This window comes from Asterias amurensis, chromosome 2 (assembly GCF_032118995.1).
Source record: "Asterias amurensis chromosome 2, ASM3211899v1".
Taxonomy (NCBI): domain Eukaryota; kingdom Metazoa; phylum Echinodermata; class Asteroidea; order Forcipulatida; family Asteriidae; genus Asterias; species Asterias amurensis.
In genome coordinates, this window is record NC_092649.1 from 10,819,689 (window position 1) to 10,841,645 (window position 21,957).

The 21,957-nt window shown below is 39.3% G+C and overlaps 2 protein-coding genes across 3 annotated transcripts in view; both read right to left on the reverse strand.

Annotated features, from left to right (window-relative positions):
• The window catches only part of LOC139934056 (ATP-binding cassette sub-family C member 9-like), a 34,590-nt gene extending 29,093 nt beyond the window's left edge, over positions 1-5,497 (reverse strand). For both annotated transcript variants that reach the window (XM_071928344.1, XM_071928343.1), the window contains exons 1-5: positions 5,306-5,497; positions 4,222-4,989; positions 3,164-3,400; positions 1,980-2,177; positions 1,301-1,450 (exon numbers count right to left, since the gene is read on the reverse strand). In XM_071928344.1, coding sequence (XP_071784445.1) covers positions 1,301-1,450; positions 1,980-2,177; positions 3,164-3,400; positions 4,222-4,953 — 1,317 coding nt within the window. In that variant the 5' untranslated portion in view covers positions 4,954-4,989; positions 5,306-5,497. The remainder of the gene's footprint in view (positions 1-1,300; positions 1,451-1,979; positions 2,178-3,163; positions 3,401-4,221; positions 4,990-5,305) is intronic.
• A 1,829-nt stretch (positions 5,498-7,326) lies between these two features.
• The window catches only part of LOC139934057 (ATP-binding cassette sub-family C member 9-like), a 39,370-nt gene continuing 24,739 nt past the window's right edge, over positions 7,327-21,957 (reverse strand). Inside the window, exons 21-32 of the mRNA XM_071928345.1 lie at positions 21,022-21,179; positions 20,204-20,296; positions 18,430-18,532; positions 17,475-17,591; positions 16,495-16,606; positions 15,853-15,983; positions 14,920-14,998; positions 14,624-14,732; positions 13,692-13,795; positions 13,445-13,578; positions 11,792-11,854; positions 7,327-11,230 (exon numbers count right to left, since the gene is read on the reverse strand). Of these exons, the coding sequence (XP_071784446.1) occupies positions 11,093-11,230; positions 11,792-11,854; positions 13,445-13,578; positions 13,692-13,795; positions 14,624-14,732; positions 14,920-14,998; positions 15,853-15,983; positions 16,495-16,606; positions 17,475-17,591; positions 18,430-18,532; positions 20,204-20,296; positions 21,022-21,179 (1,341 nt within the window). The 3' untranslated portion in view covers positions 7,327-11,092. The remainder of the gene's footprint in view (positions 11,231-11,791; positions 11,855-13,444; positions 13,579-13,691; positions 13,796-14,623; positions 14,733-14,919; positions 14,999-15,852; positions 15,984-16,494; positions 16,607-17,474; positions 17,592-18,429; positions 18,533-20,203; positions 20,297-21,021; positions 21,180-21,957) is intronic.

Genomic DNA, 21,957 nt, shown 5'->3' on the forward strand with positions numbered 1-21,957 from the left:
TTTTATTTTGTGGGGTTTTGATTAGCCTTCCCAAGACGCCAGTGATTTGTAGTGGATAGTGTACCACGCTCAGTTGTAAATCGTTCTCAGTTGCCTGCCCTCCTACAGTAACCAACTTGACTGCCTCGAGACAAATCGTACCGTAGGAGGGCGCAATATAGCAATTTACAACTGAGCATGGTACACTATCCACTACAAATCACTGGCGTCTTGGGAAGACTAATCAAAACCCCACAAAATAAAACAGCACAGAATGAATAAAATTATATAACTGACAATTTGGCACGCTAAATACGGACTAAATGCAAGATAAAAGGAATGGAAATAAGAAAAAGGCAAAGGCATACCAAGAAAAATGCCAAACACTTCAAAAAGCATTTTAACAATGGTTTTGGCATTAGGAGATTTTCAATTAGTGCCGACAACAAATTTAAGTTTCACCTTTAGGCCATTTTTCCAGGATTTTAAAAGGGGACAAAATACAGGATCTCTCTGTTTTCCTTGACTAACCAGCGAGACCAGTTTTTAGCTTGTCATTTCACTGCTCCCCCAGCTTTTCACTGGTCCATAATATGCTTTTTTTTTAAACTAAAAGTAGCCGGACCACTTGGAGAGAATTTTGAGTGATGGTCAGGCGTTTAAATTTCCATTTGGCAAGCGGACCACTTAAAGGCACTAGACACTATTGGTAATTAATTACTCAAGCTAATTGTTAGCACAAACACTTGCTTAGTAATGAGCTAGCAATGAAGAGCTGTTGATAAACTTGATAGTTTAATACATTGTGAAGAATGGCTTCCATCTGAACATGAAGTAACATAGTTTTTTGAGAAAGAGGTAATTTCTCACTAAAAAAATAAAAGACTTCAGGCCTGAAGTTAGGCATCTGAAAGCACACTTGTGCAACAAGAGTGTTTTTCTTCCATTATTATCTTGCAACTTCGACGACCAATTGAGTCCAAATTTTCGCAGGTTTGTCCTTCCTCTGTGGTTATTTTATGCATACATTGGGATACATCATGTGAGAATACTGGTCTTTGACAATTACCAATAGTGTCCTGTGTCTTTAAGGGAGAACACTGCATACAGAATCCACTTTGTCGAATAAATTAGGCCTTTAAAATATTAAATTGATCGAATCTGGGGTGGTTTCACAAGTTAAGACAAGTCTGATCTCTAGTTAAGACAAGTTACTCATCCTAACTTAGGACTAACCATACAATTTTCATATCTCCTAAGACTATAGTCCTAAGTTAGGACTAGTCCTAACTATTTGTGAAATCGTCCCCAGCCATATTACCTGAAGGGCAATTCTCATATGAGCTGCCGTCGTACAGTTGGTGTGACCGAGAGCTTGCTGTAACACCTGGGTGACAACATTGGCGCAAAACATGACCACAATCAACACAAAGCCATTCTTCAGGAAGTCTGACACCGTGATGTACTTAGTCTGTGTCAAATGGAAAAATAGTTTTAAAAACATAGACATTATCGCATTATTTATTCTCCATTTAATTCTTCTTCTTCTTCTGTCCTGTCAACACACTAGATATTGTGTTTCAGCCAGAATAGACATAGTTTGTAGCAATATCATTACTGCCTTTAAAGGCAGTGATGGACACTATTGGTAATTACTTAAAACCTTACTCGGTAACGAGTAATGGGGAGAGGTTGATGGTATAAAACATTGTGAGAAATGGCTCCCTCTGAAGTGGAGTAGTTTTCGAGAAAGAAGTAATTTTCCACAAATTTGATTTCGAGACCTCAAGTTTGAATTTGAGGTCTCGAAATCAAGCATCTGAAAGCACACAACTTCCTGTGGCAATAGTGATTTTTTCTTTCATAGTTATCTCACAACTCCGACGACCAATCGAGCTCAAATTTTCACAGGTTTGTTGTTTTAAGCATATGATGAGATACAGCAAGTAAAAAGACTAATCTTTGACAATTACAAATAGTGTCCAGTGTCTTTAACTTACCTGTTCATAGTCCATAGTTCCTTCGCCATAGTAGGTTACTGAGACAAACTTGATGGCACCAGCAAGAGCTAGTGGAGGGATGAATGATGTCATAACCCCAACAAATTTGAACAAACTAGAGAGAAGGATGTCAGCACCAAATGCCCGAGCATATGCTCGGTACAAGCTCAATGGTTTTTTGTTCATCTTTGCTCGAGCCTGTAAAGGAAGACATAAAGAATTTTTTATAATTTTTTTATTATTACTTATTTGGCAATTTACATAAAAATACAAATTTACAAATAATTTATACGAAAAGGATAAAACTCTTAAAAACATTAATTATATAAACTATCTGGATTGGAAAACAGTAAAAGGGGGGATACATCAAGATATAAAGCGGAGGGCAGGCAGTAAAAGAGAAAACAAAGTACTACACGACTGAGGACAACAGAAAGACATCAGCAAGTCAGGTTTGCCAGGACTGACAAAAGTGCCTGCACTGTCACCCAGAGGTGTGTCAGTCCAAGTGTGCTAGTGAGGGGACGCTTAGTTATTTTGTTTTTGGTGTGCTAAGAGCAAAGTTAGAGATTTGGGTCTAAAAAAGGTGCTTTAGGGCTTTATAGACATTGGACACTTTTGGTAATTGTCAAAGACCAGTCTTTTCGCTCGGTGTATCTCAACATATGAACAAAATAACAAACCTGTGAAAATTTGAACTCAATTGGTTATCGAAGTTGCGAGATAAAAATGGAAGAAAAACACCATTGTCTCCTGAAGTTCAGATGCTTGATTTCATGACCTCAAAATCAAATTCTGATGAGGTCTCGAAATCAAATTCAAACATTTTAGTGGAAAATTACTTCTTCCTCAAAAACTACATTACTTCAGAGGGAGTCATTTCTCACAATGTTTTATACAATAAAATCAACAGCTCTCAATTGCTTGTTACCAAGTAAGTTTTTATGCTTCCAATTATTTTGAGTAATTACCAATCTTGTCCAATGACAAATTTATTTATTTATTTATTTATTTTTTTTTTTTTTGGGGGGGGGGATTCACTTCGTCTCGGTAAAATTATCAAGCACCAGGCCTCGGCGGGTTTAAACCACTAGTTGAAAACCGCTTCACCACACATTGATTCCCTTAACAAAATATACACACACAAAAAATGAACGAATTTGCAAAATCTTGCTATGATGTACCTCTTCCTTTTTGAGAGCCTTCAAGAAATTCTCCCTCTGGTATTTGGTGGTGTGGACCTCAGACAGACTCCCCAGATCAGCCATCTCCAGAGTGCTCTTGTATCCTTTCTTGAAGATCCAGTTCATCCACAAGAGGAATGCAGAGGAGAGGAGACTTGAGTAGCCCTGCATGTAACGCATGTCTTCCTTCATCAAATCCTCAGGGAAGACGTCCTCCTTTGTGGAACTCCAGAAGATCTTTGAGAGCCAAGAAAGGAGCGAAATAAAAAATTACATAAATTTCAAACGTGTCATCCAAAAAGGAGCCATTTTAAAACAAAGTGGAGCTGTGCTTAAACTTCAAAATGTAGTGATTGGTTATGTAACACTAAACCAGTCAGGCATGACGGCATGAGTGGCCAGCTCCCTAGCTGGCTACGAGGCCGTCAGTCTGAATTCTGCACCCAAGCTTAGCGTACCACCGTGTCATTTCTTCAGTGCAGGAATCATCTCACCCCTTTTTCTTTCATTATTATCTCGCAACTTCGACGTCTAATTGAGCTCAAATTTTCACAGGTTTGTTATTTTACATATGTTGAGATACACCAAGTGAGAAGACTGGTCTTTAACAATTACCAATAGTGTCCACAGCCTTTAAGAAAGTCAGGGAAATTTAAAAGTCTCCCAAGTCACATTAAAATGGTGTAAAATACAACTTAGATTGATAGTTTTTTTCAGAGTGAAATTTGAAAACATGATGTCATTGAACAGTAGAAACAAATGGGTTTGTACATTCCAAAGAAGAATTCCTGCGCCAGTATCAGCTTAAGTTTATGCTGTTTATAAATGAAAACCCTCATAAATTCAGTAATGAAAACACAAACGGATACAGGGCTTGAAAGTTTTTTTAGAAACTAGTCGGGCAAAACATGGCTGCACTGCACACTAGCTAAAACACTGGAGGGCATGGAGGCTTAAATGTGACCTTGTTGGCCTTGGTGCCCCCTCAAAACATTCATGAGCGTCAATGCCTGAGAACGTAATTACCAATGACTTACAGTTTTAAAATGTACACTTACCTTTGTTCTGATGACGTTCAATTCAAGGATTAGAAATAGTGAGACGAGCCCAATTGCCACCAAGTTGAGGTCAACTCTCAAAATCGAGTAGTCAACTCTATCAAACTCGTGGCTCAGTTGAAGAAAGCGAGTAACTTCACTGGCTAGAGCTCCTAACCAGTAGGCCAGCAGAAGCCAAGACATCTGTGCATGCCGCCAGACCTCCATCTGGGTGTAGTAGACCATACTGAGAATAGCTGCAACCAAAACAAACACAGAGGGAATGTAGAGGTGGGGTGTCATGGAGTCAGTACCGTTGAGGAGGCCAACATTCGTCAAGATGCTCTCTCCGATCTGGCAGAGAAGAAGCAAGATAAAGATGAAGTTGAGGATCCATCGGAGGTTGTGTCCTGGGTACTGGATGAGGTACGGGTATTTCTCCTTGCGAATTCTTGTGCAGCATCCGAGGATTAACAGCACCAAGACGGAGAGGAGGATGAAGAGAAGATGCGGCACGGTGTAGACGAGATCGGTGAAGCAGGTATTGTAGAGGGTGTGGTCTAGATCCCAGGTGAAGTTGTCAAAGTTTGCAGAGTTGTTCACCCCGCAGTACCAGTTGAATTTCTTGAGTAGCTGCTCCTGCTGGGGCCCCATGAAGCAATTGTCCTCATCATCCCATGAGAGTTTTTCCAGGGTGATGGTGTGGATGGCCCCACAGTAGAGGTTGAACTCCTCCAGTAGCTCCTGCCCCATTGTGTTATACCTAGTAGCCTGACCAGGGAAATATTACTACAGGTAAAGAAGAAAAATACCATAAATCAGCAATGCAAAATTTTATTTTTTTAAATTACAAAAGCTTTTCTGACCAATATATCCACTCTTCAGTAGCAGCTATAACAGTATAAAAGTAACAGCTCATGAATCTATTTTTGCAGCTGTCAAATGAGCGACAACAACTACTTTAGGCCTAGGATTTTTTACACGAAGGAAAAGGAAGAATGTAAAGCTAAAAACTAGCCCTGGTGTAGGACATCAGTCCAACCTGGGCTAGCAAAAAACGCACGCAAAACACAATATTGAATATAAACTCTCAGTCATCACTCACCAAATGTTGTGTGTCTTGTTGATCATCAACTGAGAAAGGAATGTATGACCAAATTTCCCAGGTCCCTGCGTTTTTATAGAGGTCCAGTGCGATGACCTCATCGCAAAATATTTATATTTTTAACTGTATGATCTCATATGTATGTTCTGGCGATGAGAACAATGAGTTTGCTTCCGCGCTAGCTAGCGATGATCTTCGTTTTTCAGCTGTTTTGATTACGTAATCAAAACACGTGCGTAACTAAGACTTGACAGCCACCCCTTGAGGGCGGCAGACAGCGACATTCCATTCTCTTTAAATCGCACGGCGGGGTGTTGGCAATCTACGCATATTACCATAGTTCACATAAGTGAGTGAGATCCCGCAACTGTATTAAAAGTAAATCAGCATTTGCTTTGCACAATTCAGCTCTGTATTCCCATCATGAATTTGCAATGACAAATTAAATTGTTTGCGTGTTTTTTAGGCGTTTGAAAATGTCGAGCCAAGTGCGCTTTTGTGGGGTGTTTTTGCTGTGTCGCGCGGCATCGCACTTTGGGAGAGTTGCTCCGTTGAGGTAACGCAATCGCTTGCTAGTTTTAGTCTTAATCACGACATTTTTATTGGTAAAAAAAATTATGAATAAGACTCTGTTGTTCCCCTATATTATGCACGACCTGCAAACCCTGTACACCCAAGCATCGGCTATTCTCAGCTTGCTGCTCATTTTGGTTCAAGGCGGTGCCTGATGTCATGACAAAAACTGTCCGCTGGCAATGTGTCCACTGTCAGGGCCAGGTTAATAGGCCTACATCATGACAGTACACTTAAACATTATTTTGTGATCGGTCAGAAAACAAACGAATAAAGTGGTTGCCCAAAAAACTTGTCAGCAGATTTGTTTTTTCATCATTGTGACCATAGGCCTATTATTGACGCTAAGTGTGTTTTATTTAGGGTAGTTTATGTTTCTGTGCTGCGATGATTGAGTTCTCAGCGGTGTTTGTAATATATTTTTGGGATGCAAGAATTGAAATCTATAATAAGCGCATCGAAAAATACACGCACCACTCTAGTAGGCTACAGATATAAGGCCTATTTAAAAGGCAATCGGTCAAAACCCGGTCTGAATTAAAAATAATAAAACATTAACTTCTGAAACTATTTTCGCAGGTGGCAGGCCTTTTCACGATAAATTGAATCTCAAAACAACATTTTTATTAGGAGTTATTCGGGAGAGAAGGTTCTAGAGTAGATGAGGCAAGCGCCAAGAATAGATAATGATGTCAATTTCTTTTTTTACAGAGGGTTCTTGATCATCGATGGCTCCCATATGCAGGCTTGCTGCATCAGCCAACGGGCTCATGACGTGATACAAACACATAATGCGTTCCCCTCGCGTAATCCATTCCAGGTAGGGGCGGAGCTTAGCTTCTACTGTCATTTGAATAATTATTCGAGCACGAGTTGGGGAAGTGCACCTGGAAGAAAACAAAAACCCAGAACAAAAACCCTGCCCTCGATAACATTCCAAACATGGTGTGTAATACGTAAACGTCCACATAAATTCTTCTTGGTTGTTTGTCTAGTAATTCCTGTTGCCATTTTTCTTTCCTTGTAAAAAGTTAGTTTTACATTGAAATGCTTGCATTCACAGCCAAAATTCATAAAGCTGTTTATCACAAAATACTGCTTGACAAATTTCCCTGCTAATAAGCACAAAATGAATGGGACTGCTAACCTGTTTTCGATAAGCAAGATTTTCCTGTTCTTAGCAGGTTTTTTGTGCTTACATGCATTATGAAATTGGAGGCCAATGCCCTTAGGGATGGGTTGTAAAAGATGACATGAGAGATCACCAAGGCATCGAACAATCAATATCAGAGCTGGTAGCAAACAAACTGAACTAAACTACAACAAACTACAATACCACAATAAACTGCAGAAACAAAAATTTAATTGGGGGTTACATAATTTTATTCAATTTAAATTTACCAATTAGCTACAATGTAATTGAACAAACAGTACAAAATGTGTTCGAAACCATTGAAATAGATTGTGCGAGAGAGCAGTGTATAAAATTAACATGAACCTTACAAAAGTATACATCCCAGGTGAAAATTCCAGTTAAAACCAGTTAAAACCAGTCTAACAGTCAACTTATTAAAACTGGTGTAAACTGGAATGAACTCATTCATGTAAAAAACAAAATGGTAGTCTTTTAGATTAGCACTATAGTGGACTCTGTCATTTTGACAACCTAATCTGAACTGCATTGTTACATTTTATTTACCGAATAAAACTGTACTAGGAATAGTCTTATAACCACTCTATGTTATAACCACCCCTAATATAATAAAAATAATAATAATAATAACATACAAATATAACATGGTTAGAGGGTGACTAGTCGATAAATAGCTCCCGGAGATATTGGACGTTTTGTCAACGTCCAATACTGAGGGGAGTTTATCGACTAGTCACCCAAAAAACCATCTTATATTTTTTATACTTCATACATCAGTTACCAGTATACAAAACAGTAACACGATCAATATTGCTGGTGGATGATGTCGCGCAATGATAGTGCGCATGACAAGTAGAATAGTTCCCGGGGAACAATTACTTATCATGCGCGTGCACCACCTGCGTGAAGACTCATGTGTGCGCTTGGTAATTAGCAAAATTAACACCTGGCACGTGGTGATGAATGGACCAATGGGTCATGAATATGTATGAGGTATAGTAATAATAATAACCCGTTCTTATATAGCGCTTTTCACACCCGGAAGGCGTCCCAAAGCGCTTTACATTATTAAACCTGGGCCCAATTTCATAGAGCTGCTTAAGCACAAAATTTTGCTTTTAAGGGAAAAAATCCTTGCTTAGTAAAATCAGATTACCGGCCAAGACTCCACTTAATTGTTATGCTTAGTAAACAATAGCTAAATACCAGTCACAAGCAGTGTATATGGCATGAAATTTTGGCCAATAACATGTGTAAAATAAGCGAGCTATTTTCGTGCTTAGTTCAATGAAATTGGCCGCAGCAGGTCACTGGGATTAAAATCACTCCTTAAACCATCTCAGCTCTCCCTGGTGGTTGGGGAGTATGCAGCCTGTGCAACATTAATATGCGCTACTTGGCTAAATACAATTAAATAGTCACTAGACCAGCATCTACGTCGTGTGCAACCCAACTATACATCAAAATAAACCTGAGAAAGTTTCAGCGGTAAATCGGTCATTAGAGGCACAAGAAAATTGTGAAAAAGTCCTTATATATTTTCATGGGTTGTGGGACTCTTTTATTGAAGTTCTTTTTCCCAGGTTGTTGGAGGATAGCTCATTTATTATCAAATCCAACCTCCACAAATGTTAAACAATTGCAACAGTTACCAATGATGTAAATGCCCTTTAAACAAGATCAATTGGAGAACAAAATATTCCTCTTATAAACTGAATATTTGCTTAATTATTGTCAATAATGGGAGACTTTCTAACGCTAGGTGACAGCACACTTAAGCCCACAGGGTAAATTTCCATTGTTTACGTAATTCTTAACTTGCGCATAATTCTGACAACAATGGATTTACCCGGTAAGTCTGCTGCCACCTGTCGTCACAGAAAGTCTCCTATTGCTAACTTACAATTATTGATCAATTGGTTTACTAAATGAAGGCGGGGGGGGGGGGGGGGGGGGGGTTGAGATTTACAAAAATAATACAAGCAGTAAAAATTGTGACAACCAACAATAATACAATTGCATGATAATGTATGTGGCTCTGGTTCTGGTGAAATACTACACAATCTCCACATGTTGGGATTTACTATCATTATAGGCTACGTGTAGAAATAGAAGAGTAAATACTAAATATACCTTAGCACAAAATACAACTATTTTCTAAATATGTATATTAATGTACTTCCTAAAAACATTTCTGTGTCTTTTTAAATGCTATAAGTTAAGATAGTGAACAAAATATACACACTATGATGTCAGAAAAAAAATATATAACTTCAATGAATGTATGGTTTACTTTGCACACGATGAATATGATCTAAAGAAACTGTTTCTAAATACTAAATAAATTTCACACAAAATCCTGAAATATACAGAGGGTGTTATCCTCCAGCAACTTTTGCATCTAAGCAAAATATTTAGACTGAACATGTTTTGTTTACAGCAAAAAAAGAAGCTCAGCAGCAAGTATTTTGAGTAGCAACTGTTACACATTGTGTAGAACTCAGCTTTGCTGTATAAAAAGGAGAAATCGTTCACTGGTTGTACGTGCAGCAATATTGCAACAGTAATTGCAGTTGTTAAAATAGCTCTCAGTGGCTATTATGTTCTTCCATTTGAAGTGAACATCATTGAGAAACAAAACTTCAATTTCACTAAGTGATGAATAATGTGGCTCATAAGCAAAACTGTAGTTCAGGGGCCAATTTCACAAAGCAATAAAATTCATCGCAAGACAAATTTTCAGTATCCCCATAGAGATTTGTATTGTGACATCACACTTTACTTAGCAACTACGATTGATTTGAAGTTACGATCAATTTGAGATCTTTGTGAAATCGGCCCCAGGGCGGATACATCACGGAGGCAACAAAGGTATAATTGCCTCTGGTTATTGCCATGGTGCCCTTGAAATGCTACAGTAGATATTTCCTCATAGGATGCCCTTAATTGGTAATACCATGAAGAAAGGTGCCCCTGCCCTTTCACAACCAAAGCATACAGTGTACAATTGTTGCACGCTGCTACGGGGTCCATGGCGTAGCGCACATCTTTAGCCATGATACATGCATATTTGTTGCACGGCACGTGACTGGTTCTCGACCAATCAAACTTCAAAATTTGTACAGAGGTATAACAAGGTTGGTTGATAAACTTGTGTGTACAACCATGTAAACTCATGTGTCTCTTTTGGGAGAAGTGTTGATTCTGAGAAGAACTAGTGGAATCGACATTTCAAACAGTATACTCTGCTCTTTTCTCCCCTGAACACAAGCAGAGTATACCGTTTAAAACGTCAAAACCACACCGGTTCTTTTCATGACCAACACTACTCTCAAAAGAGTTCAACTGCACCGATAGTCAGTTCATAAGGCACATTCAACCAATGTAAAAGAGAACTGTTAGTTCAATATGCAGTTTAAAAGTAGTAATTCTCAGTTTTATTTTGAAAGACATTTTGACCAATCTTGATAAATATTTTTAAAAATTCACGCCTTCTCTAAGCAATTATCACATCTTGGATTCGATTCCTGAAATATTGACCCTTTTCTGGTGAATACAAATTTGGTTGTGCTTAGCTGCTTTTCGTGATTCAGCAGCTCCTGCCCTTGAGCTAATGATCAGTGTGGATCCGAAATCTAACACTTTTGTTGTATCAATTTTGCTGTATTACCCTTACACCGATGTGTGTTAGCACTGTAACTCAGTACTTTCCTAAAGCCCGATTCATACTTCCTGCGAATGCGAATGCGATACGAATGTTGACGTCACAAATTCGCAACGAACAATTCGCAGCAGTTGCCCTCTGCTCAACTCACTTGCGAATATTGCTGCGAAAGGAGGGTTGTGACGTCCCATTCACGTCAAATTCGCTTCGCATTCGCATTCGCATGAAGTATGAACCGGGCTTAAGTCATGTGAAAAAAAATCACAGGCATATTACTTGAGTTAGGTTTGAACCCACGACCCTTGCAGTTCTAGAGCAGTGTCATATCAACTAGACCACCGGGATGGCCCGGTAGCTAGGGGCAGTTTGAATCCTACTTTTATTTGTACTTGTGTTTCTAAGTACCAGCCTTGACCAGGGAGGCAAAGATGCTGTCCTCTTGAGCTAGAAGGTTCTGTGGGGTGTCGTACTCCGCTATCCGACCCTCATTCAGCACCAGGATGTGATCAGAGTCCAGGATAGTCTGCACACGATGCTGTTAAGATCAAAGTAAATCAAATCACATCAACATTTTGAGCAGGATTCGAACCACCATTCAACCAGTCTTCTAGACATGATATTTGGTACTAAAGGGCTGACGTAAATGTTCACATGGTGACTCCATTTATTTGACTTTTCATAATAATCACTCATCTAATCAAAGTTTTGGACAGGATTCGAACCAGCAACAACCCATCTTCTAGACAGGCATGATAATTGATCCTTGGGAAAAAAGTCATAATATTTTATCAAATACAAGGACTGGCATGACTGTTCACATGGGGATGCCATTTAATGGACTTTTCAAACTATTTACTGATCTAATCAAAGTTTTGGACAGGATTTGAACCCACACCCCCTGTCTTAGTAGGAAGAATATCATGCCTGTCTAGAGCAACCACTTTCAAGAGTTAGTTCCATCGGTATCAAGATGAAACTTGGACTCATCTGACTGCAAAATTGGAAATTTATAATTTCTCATGAGCGGTATGGCAAATTTTCTGTTTACAATAAATTTGTTGCTTTTTAGTAAACTGCTTTCTCTGTAATTTCTTACCGCTATGGTGAGGATGGTCCTCTCCTTGAAGGCACGAGCAACAACTTCTTGAAGAATCGCATCCTGGAGAGCGAAGAGAAAAATATTAGTGTAGTACTTTATGAGATCTTAAACTTTCAAACTAAATCAACCTGGGGGGAGGTAGAAAATCAGCCAGGACTACTATACTTTCACTCAGCGGAATGACTTTCCGGTCTGAACATTTTGACGATCCTGCTCTAGTCATCATCAGGAGACTGTAGAGTGTAGATGCTAGTCTCTTTATAGAGATACAAAGGGTTTCAGTGTAGAGTCAGCACTGTTCGGATTGGTTCTTCAGAAAGGCAAACTGTGGTTGGAGGTCTAAGAGATACAGGGGTTTCCCTTAACCTTTTTTTTTCAATCGCCCGCCGGGCTTTTCTCTAGCCCGATTTGTATTTATACACAAAATTTTCAAAACGAAAAAAAAAAAAAACAACGAAAATGAAGCCCTTAAAATTAATTTTTTTGTGAGGATTTTATAGCTGAATTTTTACCTTAAACTATCCCTTTTCCATCAACAACAACTTTACTGACTTCATGGTTAGGGGGTCGGTTGATTTGAAAATGTTTTGAACTCCGTTTGCAACAAAATCTTCATGAATCAACGATCAGTCAAAAACAACGCACATCGAGAAATGATTCAATGAACTTTGCCCCGCAACGCCCTCTGTTGGCAAAAGTTGTCCATGTTATTGGAATTCCTCCAAGGCTGTACATTGTGCACAGTCTGCAGGCATTATGCACAACGTGCGGCAATTCTTTACTCCGTTCGTGAACGTGTACTGCATTGAAGTTTCGTCAAGAACATCATGAATATAGAATTATCAACAGCCATCAACGGCCATTCACAGCGTGCAGTGTGTTGGTCAGAATGGACTTTGGACGACTGTGTGAGTTGTGCATGTGCTGTGCATACTGCATAGACCTTATCGCAAATACCAATGCGCAAGCGCAGACTGTTGAATGAGGTGCATCGTGGGATATATATGAATCAAATTTGTAATCAGCTAGACCACAATGCACCTAATTCCAAGCTTTACGCGCGCGCCCCAGTATTTGCGAAAAGGTCTATGGACGTACCATGCCAGTGGGCGACTGTGTACTGTAAGGATATAACTCAGCACCATGTGGTTTGTGCATCGTGTCGGCACCATGTGGTTTGTGCATCATGTTTTCAATTGATTGTACGTGTTTTCTGAAACGAACGACAGCAATTCCGGTCCCGATCACATTAAAATTAAATCTAGCAAGTATCTAGAATTGTCAAACTTACTAGTTTAAAAGCTTTAGTACAAGTTTTCTTTGGGATTTTACCACTGAACCCTCATTTATATGTGAAAAGAAATAATTATTTGACTCGCCCGGCGGGCTAGTGGGGGAGGGTCTTCACTCGCCCGCCGCTATTTTCACTCGCATTTGGCGACCAGGCGACTGCTAATTTCGAACCCTGTATTGTCCGGGCTGTACATTGTTTTCGAATGACTTGTGTCAAATAAACTTCCGATAAACTTTGCTCCATGACCAATACTACAAACCCAACCCCCTCACAATCAAACTCAAACCACCACTCTGACAGCCTTCATATTCTCCTCACCCTCCAATCTCCATGACTGATTTATTTGCTAAACCTACCGTTTCCAAGTCGATGGATGCAGTGGCCTCGTCCATGACAAGGATGCGAGTCTTCCTCAAGAAGGCACGAGCCAAGCAGAAGAGCTGCCTCTGACCAACGCTGAAATTCTCTCCTCCTTCAGTCACCATGGCATCTGTTACAAAAAGCAAATGTCTCATAAATACAAGGGCCATTGTAAATCTGTACAGAGAACGTCAAAGAAGAACGCTCGGTTTCTGTTTTGTGTATGAGATCTTATTTTCTTACCCAGTTTGAGATCCAGATCCGACACAACGCCTTTCAGCTGAGCGATCTCAAGAGCTTCCCATAATGCATCATCATCATGCTCACCCCTCGCATCCAGATTAAACCTTCAGAAATAAATGCATTTTATTTTATTAGATATCCAACAACATGATGAATAGAAAACTAGAGGAAGTGTTCAGTTTTAAAAGTGGGAAGGAAAACCCAAAGGGGGAGAACCCAAGCAATCAGGTAGGGATTAACTAAAGCCAATCCACATGCAAGGCTCTGGGCTTAATTTCATAGAGCTGCACAAAAATCCTTGATAAAAACAGGATTACCGACCAAATTTCCATGTGATTTTGAGCATAAGCAAACAACAGCCGAATACAAGTAAACAGGCAATATGCAACAAATGGAAATTTGTTGGTAATCCTGTTTTTATCAAGGAAGAAATTTCATGCTAAGCAAATTGTTGTGCTTAGCAGCTCTATGAAATTGGGCCCTGGTCTGAGGTGGGATTGGAACTGGGGTCTACAGAGGTGAAAGGCAGGAAAGTCCATTATGTTTTTACATCATGTCATGTTGTTGTATTTAAGATGTAATGTGTGCATGTATAGTGTGAATTGACTGGGAATCTTTGTGTGAAATGAATACAGGGTCAAAGGTACATCTGGCGGCATCCAGGCAGGCAGGTATCTGGCGTTATTCATGACCCTGAAAATGTGACGTCAGCTGCTCAGGCTAGTGAAAACCCTCAAAGGATTTAGGGTTGAGTCAAACCTGGTTCATACTTCCTGCGAATGCGATGCGAATTTGGTCGCCACAAATTCGTAAAAAAATAATTCGCATCTTGTGCTCCACTCCTGCTTAACATTCGCTGCGAAAAAAGAGCCCTGTGACATCAAAAAATCGCTTCGCATTCGCAGGAAGTATGAGCCGGGCTTTACACTTACCTGATTGTACCATTGAAGAGTACAGGGTCCTGAGGGATGATAGCAAAGCGACGTCTGACTTCTGCCAAGGGTAGATGAGCAATGTTCGTTCCATCCACCATGATCCTCCCTTTAAGTGATCAAAACCATAATTAAGTTTTAAACACAGAAAAGGAAAGAAAAACTGCCCTTATAATCCCGGTCAAAATGCTTGGGCCACCCATTCCCAACGTTACATAAAACCATTCCCTGCCCACTTCCACCTGACAAGAAACATTCTCTCCCCGTCAAGAAGATTTGTCATGCATTTTTTTTACCTTTGAATGTCTGAATAATCCTGAAGAGAGTCAGAGTAAGGGAGGATTTACCGCTGCCAGTCCGACCACAAATACCAATCTGCAATTTTAGAAATGATGAAATCATGTTTAAATCGTAGACAAAGCAAATCGAAGGACAATGCAAGTATGGTAAAGTATTTTGCTCAAGATCACAAGTGCTATGAGTGGGACTCGAACCCACACTCAGCTGACCAGATACACCAGCGTTTGTGTCCGGTTCTCTAAACCACTATGCTATGACACAACATATATATATCTTTGGTATTAGTTTTGAGCGACTGATCATTGAGTCCAGGGAACTGAGCACGGGCCCATTGTCATTATGGGAAGTTTAAAGACACTGGACACTATTAGTAATTGTCAAAGACAAGTCTTCACACTTGCTGTATCTCAACATAAGCATAAAAAAAACTGTGAAAATTTTAACTCAATTGGTCGTCAAAGTTGCAAGATAATAACCAAAGAAAAAACACCCTTGTCACACGAAGTTGTGTGCTCTCTGATGCTTGATTTTGAGACCTCAAAATCTAATTCTGAGGTCTCGTAATCAAATTTGTGAAATTCCCCAAAACAATGTTTCACACTATCAACAGCTCTCCATTACTTGTTATAAAGGAAGGTTTTATGCTAATTATTATTTTGAGTAATTACCAATAGTGTCCACTGCCTTTAAGAAGGTAGTGCATGCTGCTCTAACAACAAGGCTCCTACTAGTTGATGATACCCATGTCTACATCCTTAAGGACTGTGAAAGGTGTAATCCTATTTTAGCTCAAGAGTAGGTGACAATGTGCCCCTGGTGATAGTTGATTGGGGTCGACAGCTCAGCTAGTTGATTTGTGTGGATACCTCATAAAAATATAAACAAATTATGACGCTCAACTAGTTGATTTGGGTTGCTATTGCTATTACCTTTTCTGCAGATTTGAAGTGAATATCAATGTCATGGAGGACAGGGTCCAGGTCTGAGGCGTAGCGTGCCGAGACACCGCTGTATACGATCTCACCCTTATCTGGCCAATCAGGACCCGGATTAACGATACCTGTTTCGATGAAACAAGAGCGACAGTTAAAATATAAAATCTATTTTTATAAGACCTAGCCCTGTTGTTTGTTAAAGAAACTTAACTTAAATAAAGGAATTACAGAGCGAAGAAAAGGTCTTAAATGGCCATTTGTAAACCAGCAAGTTCCTCACCATGTGATAAAAAGGACAGAGCGAAAGGTGAGGTTGAATGGCCTCTACCCTTACATATTAGATTAGATTAGATTTATTTATTGTCCATGTTAAAAAACATACAAACTTGACATCCACTGGCCTAGTACAAGTATACACAATCAATATCAAAACTATATAAATTACAAAATAAGAGAAGTAGAAATACAAAGCAACAAAAGACCCACACACTAAAAAAAATGCACCAGCCAAAACAACGCCAACCGGTCCAAGGGACATCAAGACAACAAAGGCTGAAAGAAACACCCAGCCTTCCTTCAGTTTAACATTCCAGAGAACAAATAGCTTAAAGTAAGAGGTTCTGGACAGAAACTCACCGTCATAGCTCTCTATCTCAATAGATTTATAATACTCTACTCTCTCCATTGCATTCATCTGCATCTCTAGATCAGCGGACATACGAATCACCCAGTTCAACATTCCAGAGATCTGAAATCAATAAAGAGTAAGAGAAAAATAAGGGAACCAAATTATTGGGAGTCAGTGGACGAGTAATAAAGGCTATGTTCTTCTTCCTCTTTGTATTTAACTCTGGACCAAGATGAACATTGAATAAAAACATGTTGGTAATTTAGTCACTTCAAGACATTTGATGGTATCTTTGTCGAGGTCTCTGCGTCCCGGCTCGCCTTTAGGTGGTCTGATTTCAGGGCAGTCATCAATGATGTACTGTGGTTGATGGTTTGTGTTCTAAGAATGGAAGATAACTGCCACTGTAGGACAGCAATAACATACTGAGGGCAAGAGGAAAGTAGGATGGCTGAGAACAACATACAGCAGGAGGACACTGCTAAGATTGAAGTCCTGAAACTAGAGGCCAAACCTGTGGCCAAAGCAAAGGAAAGAATACACCACAGCCTCAGAGCCACTCACCCTAAGATGATAGGTGAGGTGAGTTGAGGAGACAAATATGTATAAATGAGCATAAACAAAATGAAGAATTTTGATTGTTGAAATGTTCCTGAAATGTTCCTGATCTGTATAGCAATTAAACATACACAATTTGTGAACGGAGTCACGCGACTTATTTGGGTTTACAATGTAAACAAACACAGCAGCCACGCCTAGAGTACTTGGAAAAGCATGGTTTCTTCCCACTGGCAGAAGCACTTGGAAGCAGCCGGCCTGTTCAACTACGCAAACCGCACGTCGTTTGCTTGATTTTGTTTACATTACATACCCACTATGAACGTGACTCCGGGCGCCGATTGTGTCTAATAAAGATTGCGTCAGGTGAATTGGTCAAAATCTTAAGTAAATTCTCCCCTTAGATGCTTAAAATGAGACATTGACTTACGCTGAGGGCGTAGGTTATGGCCAGACCAACCAGACTTGGCTGCAGGGTACCAGTGGTCAACGCAGTGATCATGGTTGACATTCCAGCGAGCAACACGATGGAGGCACCGATCAGGTCCTGTCAGTGACGTACAAAAAGATTTGGGTGAAAACAAAATATGAGAGAGAATTTCGTGGACACTTGGTGGCAGCAGACTTTATTGTGTAAATTCGTTGTTCTAATAAATCAAGGATTGTGTTATCATAACATTGCAGGGCCCGATTTCATAGAGCTGCTAAGCACAACAATTTGCTTAGCATGAAATTTCTTCTCGATAAAAACAAGATTACCAACCAAACTTCCATTTGTTGCATTATGTTTTTTACTGGTATTCAGCCGTTGTTTGCTCATCCTGAAAGTCACGTTGAAATTTGGTTGGTAATCCTGTTTTTATTAAGGAAGAAATTTCATGCTAAGCAAATTTTTGTGCTTAGCAGCCCTATGAGATTGGGCCCAGGTGTTTGGCCAAGTATTCAGCTATATAGACATGATAGACCATGTGAACCTTGTTTACAATAAGTGTGACATTGTATATTCCTTAAGTATTCTGGCAGGCACTGTACTACACTGGTCAAATGGGAAAGTTGACATTTTGTGTCATAATTTCCACGTAAAACCAAGAGTTATGAAAGTAAAAGCTGGACAAGTTTTGAGATGTGTCCCCTTTCATCATATCAAAATTTGATAAGAATTAGACAGTGCAATCTCCATAAACTTTAAGATTTTATGTCTTCTTCCATTGAGCTGTTTACAAATCATGCCTGCAGGAAGTCCAGTCTCTGTGGCTCTTTTGTAAACACGTGATGTCACAGGTCACAACGTCTATATTAACACAGTTTTTTCAGTATATCCTACCAGGGGTTAGTGATGAGAGTTACGAAATGACACAAAGCTCATGGTAGCAAGGGTTACTTACCAGTCTGGTCCCCAGCCATCTGTTGCCCGTGTTCAGATACAAATAGGTCAGGTTACTACACTCAATCTTCTTGATAATGGCACCTTGAAAGCGTTTCTCCTGCCTAAAGAAAATACAAAATAAAATCATTTATAAAACATAAATGATTGAGTGTTTTTTGTTTGGAATAAATCTCTGAGGTTTTCCTTTTTCATCTACAATTGACCCATCCTTCCTTGTCTTTTATCCAGAGTTCTAGGCTAATACAGTGATTAAAGGGACACGTTGCCTTGGATCGGACGAGTTGGTTTACGAAAAGTGTTTTAAACCGTTTGTTCTAAACTGCATATGATTAGTAAGATGTTTTAAAAGTAGATTATAATGTTCCACACAAATTAATATGCCTCGAAATTGATTGGTTTTCTCTACACATCAAGATTTAACACGGCGCGCAATTTTTTGGATTCAAGTTTTTGACACCCTTAAATGGCTGACCGTGTTAGTTCACAAAGTAAAAGGAAAACCACACAATTTCGAGGAATGTTATACTTTTAAAACATCTTTCTAACCAATGCATTTCGTAACAAATGGTTTCAAACGCTTTTCATGGACAACTCAACCGATCCAAGGCAACGTGTCCCTTTAAAGCCATTGGACCCTTTCGGTACAGAAAAAAAATAGAAAGTTCACAGATTTACAAATAATTTACACGGTTTACAGAAGGTAATGGTGAAAGACTTCTCTTGAAATATTAGTCCATGAAATGCTTTACTTTTTGAGAAAACGGTAAAACAATATAAACTCTCGTTAACGAGAGTTACGGATTTGTTATAAACACATGTCATGACACGGCGAAACGCGCGAAAACAGGAGTGTGTTTTCCCGTTATTTTCTCCCGACTCCGATGTCCGAATGAGCCTAAATTTCCACAGGATTGTTATTTTATATATAAGTTGTGATACACGAAGTGTGGGACTTGGACAATACTGTTTACCGAAAGTGTATAATGGCTTTAAGTTTGTCTTTCTGAAAGTCCTTGGCTTCACAACCAGAATAAATGAATGAAATGAATCAATATAAAGATGGGAGATACAAATGTTTACACCAAAAATGGAATAGCTTTAAGGCAGTGGACACTATTGGTAATTGTCAAAGACTAGCCTTCACAGTTGGTGTATCTCAACATATGCATAAAATAACAAATCTGTGAAAATTTGAGCTCAATTGGTCATCGAACTTGCAAGATAATGAAAGAAAAAACACCCTTGTCACACAAAGTTGTGTGCGTTTAGATGGTTGATTTTGAGACCTCAAATTCTAAATCTGAAGTCTCGAAATCAAATTCGAGGAAAATTACTTCTTTCTCGCAAACTATGGCACTTCAGTGGGAGCCGTTTCTCACAATGTTTTAAACCATCAACCTCTCCCCGTTACTCGTCACCAAGAAAGGTTTTATGCTAATATTTATTTTGAGTAATTACCAATAGTGTCCACTGCCTTTAAATATATAACAACTAATTTTTGAGTATTGCTTTGAGGTATTACAATGTGTACATCTACTTGCTGGCAGTCTTGCAGGGTAGATTATGTTCTTTTAAGCACTTGTCCTGCTCTATACTCTACGAGTAGACTTTCCAGTTCGAACGACTTCTCAATTCTGAAAAGAACTGTCCTGCTTATTTACTACTCCATGGGCGGAAGGTAGAAAATCGGTCGGGACTTCTGCTTTCAGTTATTAGTGAATCGATTTCTAACTTCACTACCGTGTAGTGAGTTTTAATCGGTCTCAACTTACTGATATGCCCTGATGGTTGACAACCCTCCCAGTGATTCAGAGAAATGAGCGTAGACTGGAGACTTACTGATGCTGTCTAGACGTTGAATATCTCTGTGGGAAATACAAGACATTTTTACCTTTAAAACCTGGTTAGAATATTCAATTACTTTAATAATAGTGGCTTCTTATATACAGTGCTCATGTCAGTCACTCAGTAATGCTCGGGGCGCTTCATAAGGCCACATAAATAAAAAAATTGCTGATCGTCCCCGCCCGACCGTTCAAAACCCCCGACCCCATTTTTTCTGATCCCATGTCTGGGTATCTCTTTATACTTTTACTGCCTAGATTTTTCAGCTGATATTTTTTCAAAATGTACAGATTTGAAAAGATGTTTAAAGAAGGTTTTTATTCATGTTGGCAAAGCAAGAACAATTCTTCAAATATTTACTTGGGCTACACTGTGCTTAGTTGTTTGAAAAGAGTTAAATTTGTTTGATAAAACTATTGAAAACATCAAATACACACAAACCTTCTGTTTTATAGTGATTGTGATGATTTCTTTATTCTTGATTTCATATTTGGCATGTCAACAAATCTTTTCAAAAAGAGAAGGGGTTCGCCCCGGTGTTCCGGAAACCCTTATAAGGTGCTAAATAATTGGGTCTCAGAATTCATCACTGCAATAACCTATCTTTCTGAAAGTTGGTATATACTCAGCGTCTTGAGTACCTTGTTTGGTAGATACGTGGGCTATATAAGACTTTGATTTGCTTTAAAAAAATATATATATATATATAAAAAAAACAGATTTCCGGTCAAAATGGAGAAATCACCTTGATGTAGCAATGAAGACCTTCATGAGCAGTACATACAGGAAGAAGACAGGAATGAGTGCAATGATGAAGTACCAGGTGATGATGGCATTCACCAGCACAGCAGCGGCGCAGCTGATGGTGAAACTTAAAAATCCACTCATCGTTGCACCGAGTCTCTGTGGAATAAAAAGAAAATATATTAATTTCGGTTTGGTATTAACCTTTTAGAGATCAGCGGCAAATGGTTTGTACCGAAATGCACATTGCAGCCACAATTGGCTGGTACAGTCACAAGTACATTCTGGCCGGAAATGACTTATATCAAAATGCCAATTGCGGCCAGAATTGGATTTTACCAAAATGCCAAAGATGCCACGAGTGGATTTTACCAAAATGCCAAAGATGCCACGGGTGGTTTTTACCAAAGTGCCCAAAGATGCCACGAGTGGATTTCACCAAAATGCCAAAGATGCCACAAGTGGATTTTACCAAAATGCCAAAGATGCCACGAGTGGATTTTACCAAAATGCCAAAGATGCCACGAGTGGATTTTACCAAAATGCCAAAGATGCCACGAGTGGATTTTACCAAAATGCCCAAAGCAGCCACAATTGGATTTTACCAAAATGCCAAAGATGCCACGAGTGGATTTTAACAAAATGCCCAAAGCAGCCACAAGTGGATTTTAACAAAATGCCCAAAGCAGCCACAAGTGGATTTTACCAAAATGCCCAAAGCAGCCACAAGTGGATTTTAACAAAATGCCCAAAGCAGCCACAAGTGGATTTTACCAAAAAGCCCAAAGCGGCCACATTTCTATGCTTCTTCTCATTGAACCCAAGTCTCAACACTCATAGGGAGACAGGTCTGTTTCTTCAGCTGCGCCACGCATCTGGAACTCTCTACCACTTAATCTTAGAACTTGTCTTTTTACCACAACACTCAAATCTCTTC